The sequence below is a fragment of the Podarcis raffonei genome, chromosome 8 (genome assembly GCF_027172205.1).
Source record: "Podarcis raffonei isolate rPodRaf1 chromosome 8, rPodRaf1.pri, whole genome shotgun sequence".
NCBI lineage: Eukaryota > Metazoa > Chordata > Lepidosauria > Squamata > Lacertidae > Podarcis > Podarcis raffonei.
Window position 1 is genome coordinate 83,281,070 of NC_070609.1, and position 23,488 is coordinate 83,304,557.

Genomic DNA, 23,488 nt, shown 5'->3' on the forward strand with positions numbered 1-23,488 from the left:
ACTCATGGAGGAGATGGTGATTGATGGCTTCAAGCCATGATGGCTATGCTTTGCCTCCACTATTGGAGGCAGCAATGCTTCTGAATACCAGTTGCCGGAAACCATACGAGGAGAAAATGCTCTTGTGTGTGGCTCCTGCCTGCAGGTTTCCCACAGGCATCCGGTTGGCCACTGAGAATGTGAGTCTGGACTAGATGGACCATTAGTCTGATCCACCAAGCTCATGTTCCTATGTACACACATACTTGATTCATTAATAGGTGAAGCAAGAATTTAAAACACTCCGAGCTTGCTGAATCAGGTCCCAATCTGTTTGGAATATTATTATTTTTTTAATTGGAAAAACCCACACCACTAATTACTAACATATGTACATATTTAGGTGGCTCTTCAACCAACGTTCACAGGGCAGCATACAAAAATTGCAATAAAACCATGGAACATATCAGCAAAGATATATTGTGATCCATATGCCTGGGCATTTTATTGGTTAGATAAACAAACTATACTAATGAGCAGCTACCAGAAATGCACATCTAGGTCTCAAAGAAATTGCATGCAAGCTAGAAGTAGGCAAGAACTCTTTGTTCATCTTTGAAAAGTTTAAAAACACACATAATTGGGGGGGGGGCAGTTCACTAAATAGCTGAGCATTTTTTCACATGTCTAACAATCGTAATTAATACTTTCTTCTTTGTTACTGCTCAAAACTAAAATGCAGCTAATTAAATCTTTTAGCTTTATACATTTATGCATTTTGACCTGGTTTTGGTTTTTTTTGAAGCAGGAGCTGCTTTGTATTGAGGCTAGTGTGCTTTTTGAGGTGATGGGACCCCAGGGGAGAATGAGCTACTCTAATTCAAATATCTGAGAGTTTTCCAATAGGAGAGGTAGTCAGAGCTTGAATTAAGATAGGAAGTGCTGTGTTAATTACCAAACTTTATATATTGCCCTTGTTATCAAGTAACATCAGATGTATGCGAGCAGAATTATGCTTATGTACTTAATTTCTCAGAAAACAAATTTGAAAAGTACTCAAGTATGTAATTTCTGTTCTGTATATCGTAAGTACCTTTATTAAATGAATTTGTTGTAATTTGAACTGTTTTACATTGTCTGGTTACCATCATAGAATTGCAGAATTGCAGTGTTGGAAGGGATCACAAGGCTCATCTAGTCTAACCCTCTGCAATGCAGGAATGTTTTACTCAACATGGGGCTTGAACCCACAACCCTGAAGATAGTGTCTCATCAAGTTAGCTATTTTTCTTGGTATGATTTTTCTGAGTCCCCATCCCCCCACTTGTTGCAAGTCAGAGTGATATATCCCAGATCACATGTGGAAATGTACATAGTGGGCCTATATGCAAGACTTCAGGGAATTCTAGAACTGCCATTAAAATCAATCACTTTTTTTCCGCTGTTATGTCAGTGGGAGAACTGATTTAATAGTTTTAGGTTACTAAAATATCAAGATGTCTCTTCTGTAAGCAGTGTGCTCTGCTGTTCCATAAGACTGCTGCCTGCCAGACACATGATGACCTGTGTTGAGCGAGTTAGTCCGATGAGTAGATGGCTCTGACTTGCAGTGAGGGGTTAAGATTGCTTGGCTTTTTGGTATTCCGGCTCTGCTTTTCTTTGATGAGGAAATTTTTGAATTTCAACATGTTGGCAATGAGCTGTTTGAGTGCTTTCCAGTTTATTTCCCCTCCTAGTAGACTGGGGGGCGGGGGCGGGGAGAGTTGCTTTGAGTCATATGTTTAGGTTATAATTTATTCCCCTCCTCCGCTTGTCTATTTGGGAAGTTAAAATTTCTGTCACCATTTTAAAGGTTGCTTATTTTTGTGACCTTTTTTTAAAATGAAAAACGAAATATTCTGATGTGTTGAGAAACACGCTAGGCAAATTTGTTTCTTAGGGAAATTATCGATAGCTGTAAACCCTAGAGTACACTTAAATAACACTTGATTTATATGTGGTAATGTTCTGGACAACAACAGAGAAGAATGACTGCAAAAGTAGGGTTTTTATCATCCTTGTTTCATACTATAGTGAGGCTTTCCATTCTTTTTGGAAAGTTAAATTTCATCCGCCTAAACAAGCATCTTTTGTTTTATTTAGTCTCATAACTGTCTTTATTAATTGCAGAGGTCGCAGCAGCGGCAAAAGTCTGCCTCAGCCTTCGGTAAGTACATATTTTAATATTTTATATTGTGGTTCTTTGTTGTACACCTACCTGATAATGAGATATATTGAGTGTGAAAGGCAGAACACAAACCTGTTTTACTGTTTGGAATGATTCAAACTACCTTTTATAATAAATGTGTTAGCTTCATTGCTATTGGGTTTTCCTTTGGGCCAGATCAGATAATAACCTCTCCTTGATCCAATCCAGTATCATTTGGGTTGGACCAGATAATGACCTCTCCTTCATCCAGTCCATATGGAAAGGAGAGTGAGGAAGACTGAACTGACATGCCAGTCCCACCACAGATGTTCACATGTGGCAATTTCCTAGTTGGATAAGGAGGGCAGGCATGCTCTTGCTTCATGTAACTTGTGTGGGCTGGATCAGAGAGAGGTGTTGTCCAGCCAAGCCATTTGTCACACTCTGGTGGAATGCAACCTGACATTTTCAGACAAAATTATACTTGGGAGTATAAAGCACTAAACTGACAAGTTTTCTAGATATTTTTGGCAACTAGGCAGCACACAGGCAGAATAATTTATTTTTTTTTTTTATAATATTTTTTATTACGTTTCTTTCCAAATTTTATACATTACAAACAAGGAGTTTACAAGAAACCATTTTTTTTTTTTTTTTAACAAAAATCCCAAATTGGACTTCCCCGCCCCTTCCGATTCTGCGTTCTTTATATTAACAATGTCAGCAATTTGTTACCTTATGTCATACCTTATTGTAACTTTTACATGTTATGTATCTATATTCAATGTATTATGTCAGAATTTTTATACCTTTAAAATAAACGTAACATGTTCAATTTCATATTATCTCCTTTTCTCTTTTATCACTTAGTTTACTATTTACTTAATCATAATTGCTAAAGCGTATCATTTTCAAATCATGCACCGTCTTAAGATTCATACAGTTTGTAATACTTTTGCAAGTAGTCTTTAAACTTTTTCCAGTCCACCTCAATTGTTTCTCCATCCAAATCTCGGATTCTGCCGGTCAGTTCAGCTATCTCCATATAGTCCATCAACTGCGTCTGCCATTCCTCCAGCGTGGGTAAATCTTGTGTCTTCCAGTTCTTTGCGATGAGTATTCTTGCTGCTGTACTAGCATACATAAACAAAGTTCTGTCCTTCTTTAACACTTTCTGGTCTACCATGCCCAACAGGAAGGCCTCTGGTTTCTTGGGAAAGGTATACCTAAATACCTTTTTCAACTCATTGTAAATCATTTCCCAGAAAGCCTTAACCTTTGGGCATGTCCACCAGAGGTGAAAGAAGGTCCCCTCTGCTTCCTTACACTTCCAACATTTATTGTCAGACAGGTGATGTATCTTAGCTAACTTGACTGGGGTCATGTACCACCGGTATATCATTTTCATAATGTTTTCCTTCAAGGCCGTACTGGCCGTAAATTTCATTCCGGTGTTCCATAACCTTTCCCAGTCTTCAAACATAATGTTGTGTCCAACATCCTGTGCCCATTTAATCATAGCAGATTTAACTGTCTCATCCTGTAAATTCCACATAAGCAGCAAGTTATACATTCTAGATAACAGCTTTGTCTTTGGTTCTAACAATTCTGTCTCTAGTTTCGACTTTTCCACCTGGAAACCAACTTTTTTGTCCATTTTGAAAACCTCTTGAATTTGAGCATAATGTAGCCAGTCTCGCACCTTATTTTTTAGTTTGTCCTGGCTCTGCAACTTCCAGTTGTCTCCAATTTTTTCAGTCAATTCCCAATATTTCGGCCAATAGGCCTCCATATTGGGTCTTTTTCGGGCCTTGGCCTCCACTGGTGATAACCACCTCGGAGTTTTACTCTCTAGTAAGTCTTTATATTTCATCCAGACTGCAAAAATTGCTTTTCTGACAATGTGGCTTTTAAACAATTTATGTGCTTTAACCTTGTCGTACCATAGGTATGCGTGCCATCCAAAAGCATTATTAAAACCTTCCAGATCTAGGACATCGGTGTTTTCCAACAAAAACCAATCTTTCAACCAGCAGAAGGCTGCAGCTTCATAATACAACCTCAAGTCCGGCAGGGCAAACCCCCCTCTTTCTTTCGAATCTGTTAATATTTTAAACTTTATTCGGGGCTTTTTGCCCTGCCAGATAAATCTAGATATATCCTTCTGCCATTTTCCAAAGCAATCCACTCTGTCCACGATCTGTAAGGTTTGAAACAAAAATAACATTTTCGGCAACACATTCATTTTTATAGCTGCAATTCTTCCCAACAAGGAAAGTTTCAATCTTGACCAAATTTCTAAATCCTTTTTAACTTCCAACCAACATTTCTCATAATTATCCTTAAATAAATTCAAATTCTTGGAGGACAAATAGATCCCAAGGTATTTCACTTTTTTAACCACATTCAGTTCTGTTTCTCTCTGAAACCCCTCTGTTTCTGTAATTGTTAAATTTTTGGTCAGAACCTTAGTTTTTTGTTTATTCAACCTAAATCCCGCCACCCGACCAAATTCAGATATAAGTTCGAGAACTCTTTTTGTACTGGATTCTGGCTCCTGCAGTGTCAAAACTAGGTCATCTGCAAAAGCTTTCAGTTTATATTGTTTCACTCCGACCTCTATCCCTTGTACCAACCGGTCCTCTCTGATCATATTCAATAGCACCTCCAGGACTGAAATAAATAACAGAGGGGATAGAGGGCACCCTTGTCGTGTCCCTTTTTCAATTTTAAATTCCTCCGTCACCACATTGTTCACTATTAATTTAGCTTTTTGTTCTGAATAGATTGCATATAATCCATTCTCAAACCCCCGTCCCACTCCCATCCCCTCCAAGTTCTTCTTCATAAACATCCAAGATATATTGTCAAATGCTTTCTCCGCATCAATAAAGATTAACACCGCCCTTGTGTTCCTGTTAGTCTGCAAAAGTTCTAAAATGTCAATGATGTTTCTAGTGTTCTCATATAAATGTCTACCAGGGAGAAAGCCAGCTTGGTCTTTATGAATTACTTCATTTAAGACTTTTTTAAGTCTATTTGCCAAAATGTCTGCAAATATTTTGTAATCCACATTTAGGAGTGAGATGGGACGGTAGTTTTTAAGCTGAGTCTTTTCAGATTCTGACTTAGGTATCAATGTGATGAAGGCTTCTTTCCACGTTTCTGGTGCCCTCTTCCCATCCATAATCTGGTTACATACCTCCAACAAAGGTTGTATCAAATAGTCCTTCAGAACCTTGTAATATTTGGAGGTAAGTCCATCTGGGCCTGGAGATTTGCCTAGTTGCATATTCTGAATGGCACCTTCAATTTCCTGTGTGGTTATTATAGAGTTCAAGATTGATCTTTTATCTTGAGTTATTTTTGATAGTCCATTTATCTTTAAAAATTGATCTATCTCTGATTCTTTCTGGGGCCCCTGTGCATACAGTTCTTTGAAGTATCTGTGGAAGCACCTCCTAATTTCTTCTGGTTTCTGTACGGTCCTTCCATCAATCTCTAGATTTGTTATCGTGTTTAGCTTTTGTCTTTTTTTCAGCTGCCAAGCTAGCAGCTTTCCACATTTATTTGCTGATTCAAAAGATCTTTGCTTCATCTGTTTTATTTTCCATTCAATCTCCTGATTGATCAGTTTTGAGTATTCTGCTTGGTGGAATTTAATTTCTCTCAGCACCTCCTTGGACTTTGGTTTGGTTCTCAGTTTTTTTTCTCCTTGGTGTATTTTCTCCAATATTTTGTCCTTCTTTCCGTTCCAGAGTTTTTTCTTGATTGAATTCTGTTGTATCAGAAACCCTCTCATAACAGCTTTACTTGCGTCCCAGATCGTTCTTTTTTCAACTGTAGTATTCAGATTTATCTCAAAATAGTCCTTTAATGTTTTTTGGGCCTTTTTCACAATCTCTTGATCTCTTAGTAGTGTGTCATTCATTCTCCATCTGAAGGAACCGGGTTGAGTTAATCTAAGTTCTATTTTCAAGGCGTTGTGGTCGGAGCATGTTTTTGGGCAGATTTCCACCTTTTTAGTCTTGGGTGCCAGCCCCCTGGAGGTCCAGATTTGGTCGATCCTTGACCAAGACAGGTGGGCCTCAGAGAAAAAAGTTCCTTCTTTACCTAGGGGGTTCTTTGTCCTCCATATGTCGATCAAATCCAGATTGTCAGTCAGTTCGAAAAAAGTTTTGGGCAGTCTGCCATCAGATGTTAAGTTTTGGTTGTAAGACTTATCCATATGTGTAGACACCACTCCATTCATATCTCCCATCATTATGATGTTAGCATAGTCCAAATAGTCCAGCAACGTCTCATGCAGCTTCTTGAAAAATTCTGATTTCCCGTCATTTGGGGCATAAATTCCTAATATCAATATTTTTTCTCCTTGGGTTTGAATTTCAATTGCCAAAATTCTTCCTTGTTCATCCTTAAATAGAAATTTGGGTATCAGGCTCTCCTTAGCATAGATCACCACTCCTCTTTTCTTTACTTTGTCAGACGAAATAAATTCTTGACCTAATCTTTTATTTACCAAAACCTTCCTGTGGAGCCTGGTCACATGGGTTTCTTGTAGGCAAATAATGTCCAATTGTTCTTTCTTCAATATGTGAAATAACCTCCTTCTTTTCTCCGGGGAATTTCCGCCATTTATATTCCAACTGAGTAGCCGCAGAGACATCCTGAACTATTCTGCTACACCTAGAGCGGTGTATCTTCTTTCTCCTCTGGTTCCGAAGGTGCAGGTATTGCTCCACCTGGGTTGGGTATAGGCCAATTAGCTGCTGCTTCTTTTTGGAGGTCTTCTCCGTGGTCGTGCTGGAACTTTTGTAAGTCCTCTGGTGATCTTATTTTAACCTTCTTCTGTTTGTAAGTGAATGATAGCCCTTGTGGGAACTCCCACCTATAAGGAATTGTGTTGAGTCTCAGTAACTTAGCCAAATCTGAGTAGGTGGCTCTCAAGTCCAGTAACTGTTTAGGAATATCTCGATAAATTTCCACCCTTTTCTCTTGTATCACAATTGAGTTTTTGAAGTGTAGGCCTAGTATTTTGTCTCTCTCCTCCCTTGATCTCAAAGCTATTAAGCAGTCTCTGGATCTATCTTTTCTTACTAATCTTCCCAACCGAAAAGCCGATACAATTTTAAAATCAATTTCTTCTTTTAAGTCCCAGAACTTTGTAAACTCTATTGTCAAAAGTCCTTTCAAATCTTCTTGTTCAATTTCTGGGACTGCCCTTAGTCTAAGGTTGGTCTCGCGATTTTTCAATTCCACCAACGAGAGATAGGTTTGTTGGTCCCCTATCTGTTTATGAAGAGGCTTGACTTCCGCTTTAACTTCCTCGACTTCTTTTTTAGCTGATGTTGCAATTTGAACGGCTTCCCCTGCCAGTTTACGATTCTCTTCCTTCATCCAGTCCATATGGAAAGGAGAGTGAGGAAGACTGAACTGACATGCCAGTCCCACCACAGATGTTCACATGTGGCAATTTCCTAGTTGGATAAGGAGGGCAGGCATGCTCTTGCTTCATGTAACTTGTGTGGGCTGGATCAGAGAGAGGTGTTGTCCAGCCAAGCCATTTGTCACACTCTGGTGGAATGCAACCTGACATTTTCAGACAAAATTATACTTGGGAGTATAAAGCACTAAACTGACAAGTTTTCTAGATATTTTTGGCAACTAGGCAGCACACAGGCAGAATAATTTAAAGCTGTTGCTGGTGACAGCACCTAAATATTTTCATTCTTGCTTGAGACTTGAAACACCAACCTCTCCCTCCTACACTGATTTGATAATACTTTATTTATTGCCTTTGTAATGTGTTAGGTTTGTTTCTAGGCTTCCTTGGGCACCATATGCAAAAAGGTGGGGCTCAGGTTTATTTTATTTTATTTTTTAATAACAGATTTTTTTAGAGCATTTAGAATTCTGTCGAGTATAAGAAAATGCTGATAAGATCAACTTTGAAAATAAGAAATCATAATAAAATTAGCAAAATATAGATACAATCAACAGAATTTAAAAACAAGTTTTCTTAAATTAACTTTACCCATCTTGATAACTGCAGTAGGGAGATGTGCAGAATTGGGTCCATATATTATATCTCTGTTGTGTTGTTTTCCCTTACTGGTGAGAAATCGAACTTCATTCTTGACCATGGCTTTGACCACCTCCACTCAGTTTCTCCTAATCTGAGAAACTTTGGGAAAGCTATGACATTAAAAAGTAGTAGAAAACTGACATAAATATGTAGTCATATTGATGATAAAAAACTGATGTTAGAAACCTTTTTCTCTTGTTGTATTTTAACAAAATATATTGTCTAGGAAGCTCAAGGTAATTCAGCTGATGACCTTAATACACTTTTACTGAGTTACCTCCTAAAAGGCTTTCTTAGGTAAAAGGGTGATGTCACAAACCTAATGTGCTTCAATATAGAGAGGGCTACATGACACCCAGGCAGTAGGAGACAGCCCAAAGTCAGCTGGTCAATCAAAAAGATTACAATGGAGCTTTCGTCATTCTTGTTCTCTGGTTCACAAGAGTAAAATTGATGGAAGAATGGAGACAGCCTCCAATCTAGAAGCTCTGCCATCGCTGCACATGTGTATGTGCAGACCCACGAAAGGCAGCTGCCTGGGTGACGTTTCACATTTGGTAGGATCAGAAGCATGCTATGTACGTTCTTTTGTATTGAAAAGTGTGCGGTCATATGTGAGGAACCAAAGTGTAAAAGAAAATTGGTCTTGGAATCTATTTCGAATTGACTTTAACATAGCTTTTTTAGACATGTCCCTGTGAATCTGTACTTATTGTAGAAGTGCTAGCTTTTAAACCAGCCTTACCATAACCTGGTGCTGCCCTCCAGATGTTTTGGACTACATCTCCAACCAATTCCATGTGCCATTACTGTGCTGAATTGTTGGGGGGAAGCTGCCTTTAACTCACAAGTAAAAATTGCAGTGCTTATTCTTGTCTTTCCAGGATTTCAAAGCATTTTAATTTAATCTATCTTGTTGGAGCACAAAACAATAGGGAGGTTAAAATAAGCCTGGCAATGATTAACATGCAGGCGTCAAGCGTGTTGGAGGCAATTTAGAGGGTTCTGTGTGTACTCTGTGAATTTACAATAGCAACCCTACGGTTTGTTTCCAACCAAGTCCTCATGTGAGCAGCGCAATTTCAGTTTGCATAACAGAACCCCCCCCCCCCTCTTTCCATGCACCTTCCAAAATCTGCTTTGGAGGTCTTCTCGCCTCCCCCCCCCCCTTTAGTGATTTGTAAGTCTGCTGGTGGAAGCCTCTTTTGGCTGAAGAGCAGACTTTTAAAATGTCCCTAAATCCCCTAAAAAATTAGCACTAATTTGTTGCACTGTTTTAAATATCACATTGTTTTTCAATAGCAGCATCTATTACTGTGGTTTTTTTTATTAGTTTATATATCAAACCTGTTCTATAAAGTACTGAGCAGTCAAACAACCAAATCTTTTTTTTTTAAATAATATTTTATTAAGTTTAACAATAAAAAAGTAGAACAATAAAAACCCAAAGAAAATATAAAACACAACAATACAAACTTTCACAATACATAAAATACAAACATTTAACAAGAAAACAAAAAAAGACAGTCAACACTCAAAAAGTAGAATAAGAAAAACACAAATCACTCTTTTCCAATTATTCATCTTCAATTAACTTATTTTCCTGACTTCCTCACGCCTCCCTTTTTTATATCCCTTTTTAACAATTAGTTCAGCAAATTCGTATCCTACTACTTTATCCTTATTTATTTTACCTCCCAAATTTCAAATTTTTATCTCTTATTACTAGAACCCCTTCATTTTAATTCAATGTCATCAGCATTCATACATTTTACAATACTTCTGTAAATAAGTTTTAAATTTCCTCCAATCTTCTTCCACCAACTCTTCTCCCTGGTCTCGGATTCTGCCAGTCATCAAATCTTTTTTGATTGGTCAGACATCCAACCCCTCTTCAGCATTTGGCAATTGGTTTGTCATATGAATGGGGTGTGAACAAACATCAGTGCTGTTTTCATTCATTTTGACTAACCCAGTTGTAATTACTCCAATGGCTTCCTGGCTCTTCTCCCCTCAGCCCGCCTGGCCTGGCCCACCAACAGTCTGAATTTTTGTGAGTTGCAGCTGTGCTTTGATGCCTAATGAGTTTCTCCCCTCTTGTTTCAGGTTTCTTTCCCTGGTATATATGCGAACATGCGGATGGTTCACATTCTCACATCAGTTGTCGTAAGTTATAACCAAACATTTCCCCGGGGATTCTTTACTTGTAACAACAATGTTAGAGGAGATCTTAATGGCTTATTTTTTATAGAACTGTTAATTTACATTTCTAAGTGGAGTGCATAAAACCAACCCAAAGAAAATAGATCAATAAAATACTAAAAAAATAGCATAAAACTAAACTACCTTAAAATTAGTAAAGTTTACTATTTCTATTCAAGCACCAAGCTTTGAGGGGGGTGCGCTATAAACCTTAGTTGATTGAGGGCTAGAGTAAGAGGAATAGCGAATCACCTTAAATGTGTAGTGAGATTTTGTGTAGTTATGTAAACTACTTGATGTTTCATTTCCCTTGTGTGCAATCCTTTGTTTTCCAACTCCTACATTAAAAAGGGTATTTCTCTTAATGAGTCTTTTTTTCTATCTAGGGATCAAAATGTGAAGTCCAAGTGAAAAATGGAAATATATATGAAGGAGTTTTTAAAACTTACAGCTCTAAAGTAAGTGTGATTAGCTTTTTGTTCTGATTCTGTTGCCTATCCTCATTTGGTATAGGTCAGAAGTTTGCGTTGGGATCTAGCCTTTCTGGCTTTCACTTGATGCCCCAGTATAGAATTAATTATTTTGGAGTTCACGGTGTTAAGAATTCAGTGGTTTTATTTGAATAGTTCTAAAAACTCGCAAGCAGATGAAAAAATTGAGTCTTGGGTTCAGTGGTGAAGTCCATGCATTCGTGCACTCAATTTTTGAAAGCCCATGTAGGAGGTAAGCTGTTATATTTTTGATAACGTAGGAATGTCATCTGGATTCTGTTAACTGGCACCATGTAATTTTTCTTTTCTTAAACTTTGTGTTTGCATTGCCTTTTGAGATGTATGTAAAATTTTCTGGAGCAGTTGTTCCCAAAGGGACTGGCAGGAAAGGGTGGCAAGTGTGGCAGGAAGATTCAAGGATAATCAAATGAGAGTTTGTCTCAAATTGGACCTAATATAAATGAGATTTCCTGGCAAAAGTAAGCTCACACCTCTCCTCAAGTTTGCATATATACTTAAGGTATACAATCATACCTCGGGATAAATACGCTTCAGGATAAGTATTTTCGGGTTGCACTCCGTGGCGACCCGGAAGTAGCGGAGTGCATTATTTCTGGGTTTTGCTGCTTGCGCATGCGCAGACGGTCAAAATGACATCACGCGCATGCGCGGAAGTGGCGAAATGTGACCCGCAGACGTGCAGTCGCATCTTACATTCTGTTCAGGATGCGAACGGGGCTCCGGAACGGATCCCGTTCGCATCCCTAGGTACCAATGTATACGTAAGAGGCTTGTTTATAATTCTGTTTTGGGAATGATTCATGCCCATATGTAGCTGCTTTGTTTTATACTTTTTGGATGCCCCATGAACATATTATAAAGCAGTTGTGTTCTGGTTCAAAATCAAGCACTGCTAGGAGTTGCTTCTTTTTGTTTTCCTATGTATTTCTTATCAATAAAAGTTTTGGTGTGGCGTGAGCAAAATTTTATCCTGAAAGTGTGGCCCAGAGGAAAAAAGTTTTAAGAACCACTGCACTAGAGGGAAAGAGGGAGGCTATTGTACATTAAAAAGGTAAAGGTACCCCTGACTGTTAGGTCCAGTCGCGGACGACTCTGGGGTTGTGTGCTCATCTCGCTCTATAGGCCGAGGGAGTCGGTGTTTGTCTGCAGACAGCTTCCGGGTCATGTAGATTAGGAAGATTAAAAAAGCCTTCTCTTTTGGGCAGCCTTTTGAGCAAGGTAAACATACCTCACTGTCTACTGATGTGCTTTAATCTGAGCTGATCAGCAGGTTGTGTGAGTAGTAACATACCTCCAAGTTTGCTTGTCACATTATGACCACATGCCTGTTGGTTCATTTTTCTCAATTTTTACATTTGTGCAGCCTAAATATATGGAAACCCCACACTTATTTAAAAGATTTGAATTATGTGCATAGCTTCCACTCTCTTCAGACAATGGTTTGCAAATTAAAAGCTAGCTCCATTAGCATATCCTCGCTTCCCTGTTTCTCTCCAGGGCAATTTCCTTAATCTCTCTACTGTTAATCTTGGTTTTGTGCTATCTGTGCACTAGTTCAATTGTGGTTAATGCAAACCCTTAATATTCATTAAATAAACCGGAGACTGAAGCCATTGCTGGGTTTATAAACCCACTGAAGCCAAGTTGCAAGAGAGCCTGATACAAGTTCTCCATGGTTTGTGTTGGCATTCATGAAACAAATATTAATGCTAAAAGGGATGAAAATACTACCCTTGATAGGAAGAAGGGAAAGGAAAGTGGCATGCCTTCTGGGGTATGCAGAGAGCTATAGTTATGTCTGCACTAGTTGTAGGGATATCAACAGCGCAAACCCAAGTCTTTGAGAAAACTTTCTAACCCGCCCCCTTCCTGGGGCCTTTCAAATGTTTTGAATTGCAACTCACATCAACCTCGGCCAGCATGGGAGGGCACCAGGTTGTGGAAGGCTGTTCCAGACCATTTGTTAAAACTTAAGTTCTTTCACATTAAGCTTGCTCAGTTCACATTTCCCTTGCCTTTTAGTGTGATTTAGTGCTTGATGCAGCTCATCGAAAGACTGCAGAATCCAGCCCGGGTCCAAAACGAGAAGACATTATAGAGAGTATCTTGTTCAAGTCTTCGGATTTTGTGATGGTGCAGTTCAAAGACATGGATTCCAGTTATGCACGGAAAGGTACCTGTTTCTATATGTTAGAATGGTTTATCAAACTAGCTTCTCTTTTGAAAAATGTTCCTAAAGGCTTAGCTTGGCGTGTGTTTCTTTGTGGGAGGAAGGGGTTAGGATAGAAGGAGCTGCCTTCTGTGGCATTGGAGTCTTAGTCCACATAGCTTCATACTGTCTACTGACTAGCAACTCCACTTCTGGGGTTTTGAGGAAAGTTATTTCCCAGCTTTCTTACTCTGGAGCTGCCAGAGATTCGCCACAAGGCGATGTACACGTGGAGCATATGCTTTCGCACTACTGAACCCTCCAGAGGTTTGGCGCACCCAGTCTTCGCAACTACTCAGAAGGATTCAACCTCTTGCACCGTTTATTGCTCCCTGCTCCAACACTTGACAAAAGCACCTTGCCCCGTGGAATCTGCCAGGCAGAGAAGGACAACTGTGGTAGCTGCATTGTTACAGCAGAACAGCTACAGCTCTCCCCATGTTATGGAGTCACACAGTGGGGGTGGCCGATATTTTCAGTTTAATCCAAGCATTTGGATTCTGGTGGCAGCTGTCTTTGATACTGTTTTCAAAACCCAGTGGGGAAGAAAATAAGTCTGTTTGGGCTCTTCTTTGGAGGACGTCTTTAGAAAAGTAGTGATAGTAACTTATTGACAGGAGGACTCAGCTGGAGATCAAAGCCAGACTGGATTTATAAGGACAAAAGCAGCAGGCACCCGAACAGGTGAATAAATGTGGTGAAGTCTTAAATGTCCCAGAATTGTGAGCAATAGTTTAAAAGCAGGGCTGGGGAACCTTATTCCTGTCAAGGGCTGCATTCCCTCAGGGGTAATCTTTCAAGTGTTGCATGCCAGACATGGGCAGGGCAAGAGCCGAAAGCAGGCAGAGTTTGCAGCACTGCTGGATTGCTTAGCTTTCTTTCTCTCTGTCTCTCTGCTACTCCATCATGCTTGTGGTGTCTGCCTTTCAGCTTTCTCTGTCCACCTCCCCTTCCATTAGTACAGGTTAGAACTGAGTGCTTGCAGAGGGCTTTTTCTTTGCTCCTTCCCTCACTCCACCCATCTCCAGTTTTTCCCTCTGTCTCTCCCTCGGAGATCCCCCCCCCCCCAGCCTGTGGCTCACTGGGAAGCTTTTCCCTCCAGGCTTACCATGTCACAACAGCCACACCTCCTACTCCACCTGTCTCTCATTGTCACACAATGGAAGACAAAGCAATTCTCAGGGGGTAGCCCCAGAGAGCAAGAGTGGGCCAACAATGTCTAGAATGCTGCAGGAAATTGGGGCGGGGGCACAGGTTCCCCATCAAGGTTTAAAATGACCTTTTGCAATCTTCATTTGTTGTGTTAGCATATTAAGTATTTGGAAAAAAGAATACTTCTAGTTCTCCTAGTGCTGTATATTGCAACGGATAGCCAACTTACTTGATATGCTCTGGGTTGACTGGCAATAACCTTCCAAAAACAACAACAACAAGCCCAAACAGATAAAGAGCTCAAAAGTGCACCTGCTAAATTAGTTTAACTAGTGACTTCCCAAGTGCTATAAGGAAAACAGATGAATCTTGCCAAGGTTAAATATTGGAAGTATGAGAGATCTGTGTCTGCTAGCTAGGTAACCTGAGTTTTTTCTGACTGGTTTAACAGGAAGCTCCATTGTAGAACAAAAGAATTCCTGAGGATCCAGTAGCATGTGGGTTTATAACTGAGGGAGCGGAGACAGAGGGTTAGGAGGGAGGAACTAAATTCTGGCAGTCTTGACTAAGTGAGATTTAAAGGATTCCATGAGCTTAGTTTGCATCCCGGAAAGAAGTCATGGCGCTCCATTTCTTTGGAGTGGGGTATGTGCGTTGAGAGTACAGTAATATCACAAGGGGGTCTTGTTGAGCTTTTGACTGTTAATCATTTATAGATGCACTTTTCTCTGCTATGACTAACTCACTTCTGATAACAGGAAATGCAGGACAGCTGACTGTTCTGTTCAGAGAGTAGCTAAACAATGTCCAGAACGGGGAATGAGGAAGAAGCTTATTTTGCTACTGCATCAAAAACCAGCCACCCCGTGACTCTAAATTCCTTCTACCATAGTGGATCAGATTTGACAAAGGGAGGAGGGAGCAAGAGAGGGTGTATGTATGTATGTGATTTGGGGACCCACCAGGTAAACTAATTTTAGCACTGCACTTTAGCACTTACCATATTTTTGTGTTCGGGTTTTATTTTGGAAGATGGCACTACCAGTCAACCCAGAGTATATCAGGTACAGTACTGCAGGCTCCCTGTTATGAAATAGTAGGAGAACTATCCCCCCCCCCCTAAACAGCAGCAAGAAGAATTATTCCAATTGTAGTTCATTGCAGTTTCCCTGAACTGGGAAAACTATGGTCTCCGAGCCATGGTTTTGAATTGGTCCTTTGGTTTAGAGGTAGTTCTAAGCGTCATTTCTCAAAACTAGGAAGCTGAGGACAGAATCGGCATGTGAGGCTGCGCTTGTTCCCAAGTCCTCCGTACCACAGTGTGGAAGATTACCTGAACTGAGTCGTAATAGTCAGTGGCCTGGCCTGGACCCTCAAAATGTCATTGCTGCCCTAATCTTAATAAGGTCCTTTGCTTTAATAACTTACATGGTTCCTGCATTATTGCTTATGTTTTTCAAGCAAACTTTGGAAAACTCGTCACATTTTCAGCTACTGCCTCCTGCCTCCCTGTTGCGAGATAAAATGTTGGTAGCTTTCTTGGCCCACTGTGATATTAGATATTTGAATGGTTGTTGAGCAGCAGTGCATGTACAGCAGTTCTCAAGCTGTGCTGCAGAACTCTGGCTCCCTCTGAAAAACATCTCTTTTTAAAAAAGCCTAATCCAAGACTGAAAAAAAAAATCCTCAAATTTTAGTCACCAACCCCTTACAGGGATTGAGGGGATGAAGTGGGGGAAATACGTGCCTGCCATTAAACTAATAGGCTTTTTCAGATCCTGGAGTATCTGGTGGGTTTGCTGGAATATGCTTTGTGACACAGTCATCATTCATGTTCCTGACTAAGTTTGCTAGGGCACTGCAGTTACCTTACCTGCTACTTTTATTTGTGATATTTAATCATGGTGTGCTTGATTTTCCAAACTTCTAACCAAACAAAAAAGCTAATAGCCTTTGCTGCAGCTGTTAACTTTCTGGATCAGAATTCAAACCCTGAAGCTGTCCAAGCCATGTTTGTATTTACAGTATATTTAAGGAGTATTAGGATGTGCATCTAGCAATAAACAACTTATCCAGATTTTTGAGGCCATGGCGGTCAGTTTTCAAAGCACAAATGACACAATAAATGTTTGTGAAGGGATAGATAAGAGAATGCAAAATACGTGAATTTGCATCTGTGCTACTCTCTGACTGATTTTTATTTTCTTTCTTTTCCCATGTCTGTTGTAACTCCTTCAGAAGCAGGTAATATATTTGGCAGTCTTTTATTTCCGTACTTTGAATTTGCATATTTCTCTTTTAAAAAGTAGTATGTAATCCGTGTGTTTTATATTTGCTTACAGCTTCATGGCAGTAGAAATCATGCAGGCTGCAAATGATTGAAATTGGTTACAAGATTATTTTTGTATACAGGCAACTCCCAATTTACATGGGGATTACGTCCAAGGCACCACATGCTTAAGTGAAATTGTATACCGTATTTTTCGCTCTATAAGACGCACCAGACCATAAGACGCACCTAGTTTTTGGAGGAGGAAAACAAGAAAAAATATATTCTGAATCTCAGAAGCCAGAACAACAAGAGGGATCGCTGTGCAGCGAAAGCAGCAATCCCTCTTGCTGTTCTGGCTTCTGGGACAGCTGCACAGCCTGCATTCGCTTCATAAGACGCACACACATTTCCCCTTACTTTTTAGGAGGGAAAAAGTGAGTCTTATAGAGCAAAATATATGGTATATTTGAAACACCATTGAAAAAGCCTGCAAACATCCTACCCCTTTCTTGTGACATTTTTGGGTAACTTCCGGGTTTGGTGCAATGTGTGTGGTCACAGTTCTAGCTGTGTGTAATTTACATTTATTTAAAAATATAAATATTGCCTCTTGCTACACCCAGTATGCAGCCTAAAGCAATTGCATGGGAATTGTTTGTAGCCATGTGTTGATAAAGCAGTTTGTTTTTGTTTTTTAAGTAACCAGGTTGCCAGGAATATCCCTTGGGAGTGTGTGTGTCCCTACCTTTGTTTTTGTTTTTTTTAACTTGGGGGGGCTTCAGGTGCCTGGCCTCATTCTCCTTGCCATGTGTGAGATACAGAGAGTTGTAGACCGTGAAATCAGGTGCTGCAACCCTCAGTGGAGGAGCCGTGCTAGTGTAACTTGTACTTAATAGGACTTATTTCTGAGTAGACATGCATAAGATTTGTACAGCTTTCCCAAGTGTTGCCACTGATGTTTCTGCCCAACGCTAGGGGTGCAGAGTTGGCTCTAAATTGGAAGTAAAATAAAGCAAACTTAAGTTGATGAGCTCCAGATTCATACTTCTTTCCTGGTCATAGACACAGTCTTATGTAACTGAAGCAGTTCCAAAGTTTCTTTTTCAAGCCATAAGGTTGGTTACGTAAGCAATTTCTACAGAATTGTTAAGGGGTACTGATTGTTGAAGTTTTGTCCTAATCTTGTTCAATTATTCCTTCATTCTATGGAATCAAATGATTTTGGAATTTGAAAGTATATAGAATATTAACTAACTTGAACTGATGTTAGCATTGCGTTAATTTTATTTTTTCAATTTCAGATGCTTTTACAGATTCTGCAATCAGTGCTAAAGTTAACGGTGAACACAAAGAAAAGGATCTTGAGCCTTGGGATGGTGGAGATGGCACTACTACTGATGAGCTTGAAGCTTTGGAAACCGATGTTGTGAGCACATCTTTGTGTTGGGTTGGCATTTGAGGAGGGGCACGTAGTTTGAAGGAAAATCATCCAAGCTATATGGTGTTTTTTGTTTTTGCACAAACCGTTCCAAAAAGAGCTGCCTTACTAGGGCAAGGCAGTGTTGTAACTGGGGATTTTTTTATAAAGAGAACATTAAGGATAGTGGGAACCAGGGTGGATTTGATTTAAATCACTAGTCAGTAAGACTTGATTTAAATCTTTTTTTTCTCAGAAAGACATTCCTGCTGGTATAATCTTAATATTTACAATCAGATGAAGGTTTCGTTTTTGGAATAATAAATTTTCAGAGTAGTTTTTACAGTTGTATCAAAAATTACTGAGTTGGTTATACTATTAGAAATACATAGATAATTATGTAATTATTGTGAGGTTCAATAACTTAACTGTTTATATTTGGACAACTTTTCTGCTGTACTTTATTGGAAGGAGAAAAATAATCATAACAATTTCCTTAAAAACCAACTTCGAGTTTCAGCACACATGAAAAACTTAAAACAAATCCTTATTTCCTGATGAATAGCCTTTGGACTATAATGTAATTTAAATAGAAAACTATCTTTAGAAAGATTTTTTCCTCCAAAAGCATTTTATTTTAAAAATCCATTTTAAATTTTAAAAATCTGTTTTGAATTTTAAAAATCCATTAAAAAAAAATATTAAAAGCATTGATTTATATCCACCCTGGTGAGAACTAGTTAAAACAGGATTCTGCTGAACCCCTGTACCTTAAAGTTGAAGGAACTTCATTTAAATTAAATTTTGTAGATTTAGTGCTAACTTCTGGAAGTGTCTGAGTTTTTTGTGTTGGGGGACATGTTCTGTAAGACCTCACCTTTTCATACAGAAATATTTCATATATGTCATAGATAAAAATGATAAAAATTCTGGGTGCTTGTGCAGCCTTTCATTAGTGTGATTGTTCCTTGATTGGTGTGATCTCCTATTCTGCAAAATACCATGTCCTGCAGTCTCTAATCAAGCAGCTGCTCCAGTAGTTGTCTGTAAAATGTAATGAAGAAGATTTTGTACAGCAGTTTGCTGAGAGATAGCCTTCACTCCCTAGCTCTGTGGCTTGACTCCAATAACCTTCCCAAATATGTTGTGTCTACAATAGTAATTCTTCTTTTTGACACCTACAGGACTAGTCAAAGCAAGGCAAACTATTGGTGTGTTTCATGTAGTGAATAATCTTCCTGTTTTACTAAAGATAATTTACACAGCAGCTCTTGGGTAAAACATGGCCCAGCAGTTCAAAACATTCCAAGCTTTATGATTTATACCTGTAAAATGCAAAGATACTGTCAGGTGTTGGTGATGGTTGCTCACGAGTAACCAGGCAGGACTCCGACCTGTATTTTAAAGGTTTTATCGGTGCAAACTCTGTACAGTTCAGAACCACAAAGTGCATGTCCGTCTTAGTCACTTGCAGATTCCGGGAGTGGCCCCTTCCGGTTTCTCCCCCAACATAAGAACTTAGACACCCCAAATCTCCGCCTCCCCTCCTTACGTTTCACCTCTCTGCGCAAGCTGGGCAACAGAAACGGCTTGTCTGTTTCCTGGCCAGTCAGGCCAGGTGAGGCACTTGGGCTCTCAGTAGCATCTTCAAACCCCCCCCCCCCCGCTTAGCTGCCCCCTTCCCTCTCTGCTCCACTGGAGGTGTGGCTTTCCCCATCGCTTCCCAGAAGCCTCAGAGGCTCTCTGTATCCCCCTGCCTCCCTCCCCTGTTCATATGGCGGTCCCCTGACAGATACTTACGCAGGAATAGGGATGGGGAACCTGTGGTCGTCCAGCGGTTGTTGGATTCCAGTTCTCCGCATAGCCAGTGCTCAGGGATGATGGGAGTTGTAGTCCAGCAATGTTTGGAGGGACACAAGATCCCCCCCCCCCGCGCGCTTTAGATGACTTTTGAACTGTTGTGAATCCCAAGCTTCTTTTCCTTCTAGTCTAATGGATGGGATCCCAATGACATGTTTCGATACAATGAAGAAAACTATGGCGTAGTGTCAACTTACGACAGCAGTTTGTCTTCATATACGTAAGTTACAATAGGTGGTGTGATTTTTATATTTATTGTTCCTGATTCATTTAGTCTGCAACATTAAGAATATTCCTCCAGGGTCTTTGCCTGGGGGGGGGAGGACTTTAAATTTTCTCTTCCCCCCTGCATGTGTAAGGGTGGATACAGGTTTCTGACGCATGTCAAACTTCATTCTTTTCTGGAGATAGTAGTCAAAAAAGAATTCTAAAGTTGAAACAGTTGCCAACATTCACTTGATACATATTAACCAGTATAAACATTAAAAAAAAACCAGATAGGGGAGGGAATCATTTGGAATAAGGTCAGTTTTGCCATCTGAATCCTATTTTACTGTAATCAGCATATCACAAATTTGACTGCTTAACGGGAAGCTTTGGGCAGTGCTCTGTGTACTCTGGATTTTATCCCAATACTTTATTAATTGGCTTTGCCCCCGACAGCAAATGAACAAGATCAGGGTGCAGCTTCATTACCCCAAATGGTACAAATCCCAAATTCAGCTTGTTCTTAATCAGGGAGTTGCCTTTAGAAAAAAAAAGCAAAATACTGGGGTTCCTTTGCAGAGAAGATGACGGTGCGGAGAGTATTTCCTGAAGGAAGCTGGTTGGGAAGTCACTGGCAGATGTGCTATGAAACCGTCATGCCACCATCAGATGGCTCCTCTGATGCTGCAATCTTAACACTGTCACTTATGGCTTTTTTCTGCTTGTATCTAGAGTTTAAAACCAATCTCCTTTTTTTTACATCTGCTTCTCCCCTTTGTTTTAGGGTACCCCTTGAGAGGGATAATTCTGAAGAATTTTTAAAAAGGGAAGCCAGAGCAACCCAGTTAGCAGAAGAAATTGAATCTAGCGCTCAGTACAAAGCTCGAGCCGCTTTGGAAAACGACGACCGGTCAGAAGAGGAAAAATACACAGCTGTTCAGAGAAGTGCTAGTGAGCGAGAAGGCCATGGTGTGACCCCCAGGTATCTGGCGGGGCAGCAGGGGGAATTGGGGAGTCACTACATTTTCCTATAATTTTAGAAATAGGTATTGAATTGTTGTTGTTTTTAAAAGATATTTATTAGAGTTTTACAAAATGAAAAAAGAAAAAAGAAAAAAATACAAATAAAAAACAATTCCATCTTTCCATCACATTCTTTCATTTGCTTAATTCCTGAACCTCCTCAAACCTCCCTTTTTGTATTCCAATTTAATTTGTTAGTTCAGCAAATCCTTCCCCTCTTTACTTATTCTAATCTTTAATCTTAAAATAATGTAACATTAAATTTTTGTCTATTAATAATCCAATATTTTCATACTCCTTGTAGCATTGTAGCTAAAAACCACATAACTTTTCATCCAACATCCTTCTAACATTCATTAATTTTACAATATTTCCGTAAGTAGTCTTTAAATTTCTTCCAATCTTCTTCCACCGACTCTTCTCCCTGGTCTCGGATTCTGCCGGTCATTTCTGCCAATTCCATATAGTCCATCACCTTCATCTGCCATTCTTCCAGGGTGGGTAGATCTTGAGTCTTCCAATACTTTGCAATAAGTATTCTTGCTGCTGTCGTAGCATAGATAAAGAAAGTTCTATCCTTCTTTGGCACCAATTGGCCGACAATGCCCAGGAGAAAGGCGGTATTGAATTGTTTTTACAGGCCAAGTAGTTTGGCGTCCATCTGTAGATTGAGTTTCTGGATGACAGCATCGCTTCTCTGTAATCTTTGTACAGTTTATGGGGAAAAGGGATTGCTACATCTTACAAGGTTATTTTCCTGCATAAGGAGTGTTCGTCCTCTGAACTTGTATAAGGTTCCTCAGTCTTCTGTGTGTACAGTGGAATCTGCATGAGGGTCCAGCTAAAATGGTTCAGTTGTAAGACTGGACTGCTTCTCTGTATTTTAAATTAGTGGAGATATTTGTATGTGTATACAGTGCTGCTTTTCTAGAAAAAGGGGCCTGAACTCACCATGAATGACTCCCTTGTTCTCTTACCATGGCAATGGCACCCACCTGAGAGGTGCTGGAACCGAGTTTCAGCTCTACCTAGCTCCTAGCCGTGATTGGTCAAGCTACTGGTCAGGGCCAATTCTTTTTTTTAAAAAAATAATTTTTATTAAGTTTCCATTTACCAAATTAAACATATCAAACCAATTAATCCAAATTATAACAATACACATCATATAATCCAATTATTTCCCAATTGTGAATGTTTGTGGGGGGTACCCATGCTTCTTGATCGGCAGGAGTCCAATCCTCAAATATTCCTGCTGCTTTCATATTTACAATGATATTTTCAGTCCCTCTTCTCAATCCTTGTCGTTACTCATTTTCCTTTTCATTCACCTCCGAGTTATCTCCGCAAGTGGGTTAAAAAAACAGATATTTATATTTCTGTGTGGATTCTGTATTGCTCTCTCGTGAATTACTCTCATCCAATAGTCCAGGCGTTTCCACTCGAGCAGGCAATCGCCATCTTGCCGTTCCGATAAAATACAGTCTAAAAGCCCGCTCGTTAACTTTCCATACCTGTTGCATCGTAAATTAGTCTTTTCCAGGAGGGCTACCCCTTCCAGTTCAAAATCCCATCCAGATAACAAATCTTCGGCTCGCCCTCCCTAAGACCAAACTCCCTGCAACAGATGTCTGTCCTTCTGTATCAAATCTCAATTCTTCCTGCATCACTAAGAGAGCCTTTCCCCCCCCCAAGTCCTTCACAGAATAAAACCTTTAAATTCATATTATTCCCCCCCCCCAGCTCATTTTTAACCCCATTTGCCAATTAGTTATTGTGACGGATCTTCTGAGGGGGAGGGTTATTAGGTAATCACATGAAACAAGAAATAAAAAGTCATTCCCCCCCCCTTTCCCTTCCGTTGCCTTCCACATACCAGCATGTCTGTAGTACTTTGATGTAATCTTCCGTCTCAATCTTCTTCCTTTCAGTGGCCAAATTATTAGCAGATAAAACCTCCTGCCTCTCTCGAAGCATGTGCGTTAGCTTTCTCCAAATTTTTCCTTTTAAGTAACGCAACTAGTTTCGCTCCTGGAAGCAGCTTCGGAGGAGTGCCGAAACCCGCCGAGGGTTGTGCACCCAGTGCTTCGCACCCCCTCCTTCTTCCGAACTTGGGGGTGATTTATGGCAACCGCGGGTGAAAACTGCGTCTTTCCATTCCCTGGAGAGACGAGGGAGACTGATTTACTCCCCATAATCAGCCTCAAATTACCTCGTGCGGGCTGGATAGATGGTATTATCCGCCATCTTCCAAGGCGCCCCTAGTGGCCCCCCCCCTCCGGTCAGGGCCAATTCTTATTTCCTTTTCTTCAATCCATCTCTCATGTAGCAGTGGGGGGCCTTAAGCTTTCCAGCCAGGCCTCTACTGTTGCATGTACATGC

General features: G+C 40.0%; 1 protein-coding gene across 4 annotated transcripts in view; it reads left to right on the forward strand.

The window, feature by feature from the left end:
* The window catches only part of ATXN2 (ataxin 2), a 69,044-nt gene that overhangs the window by 15,502 nt on the left and 30,054 nt on the right, over nt 1–23,488 (forward strand). For all 4 annotated transcript variants that reach the window (XM_053401258.1, XM_053401260.1, XM_053401259.1 and 1 more), the window contains exons 2-8: nt 2,149–2,185; nt 10,362–10,421; nt 10,844–10,915; nt 12,992–13,148; nt 17,904–18,028; nt 20,008–20,099; nt 20,871–21,068. In XM_053401258.1, coding sequence (XP_053257233.1) covers nt 2,149–2,185; nt 10,362–10,421; nt 10,844–10,915; nt 12,992–13,148; nt 17,904–18,028; nt 20,008–20,099; nt 20,871–21,068 — 741 coding nt within the window. The remainder of the gene's footprint in view (nt 1–2,148; nt 2,186–10,361; nt 10,422–10,843; nt 10,916–12,991; nt 13,149–17,903; nt 18,029–20,007; nt 20,100–20,870; nt 21,069–23,488) is intronic.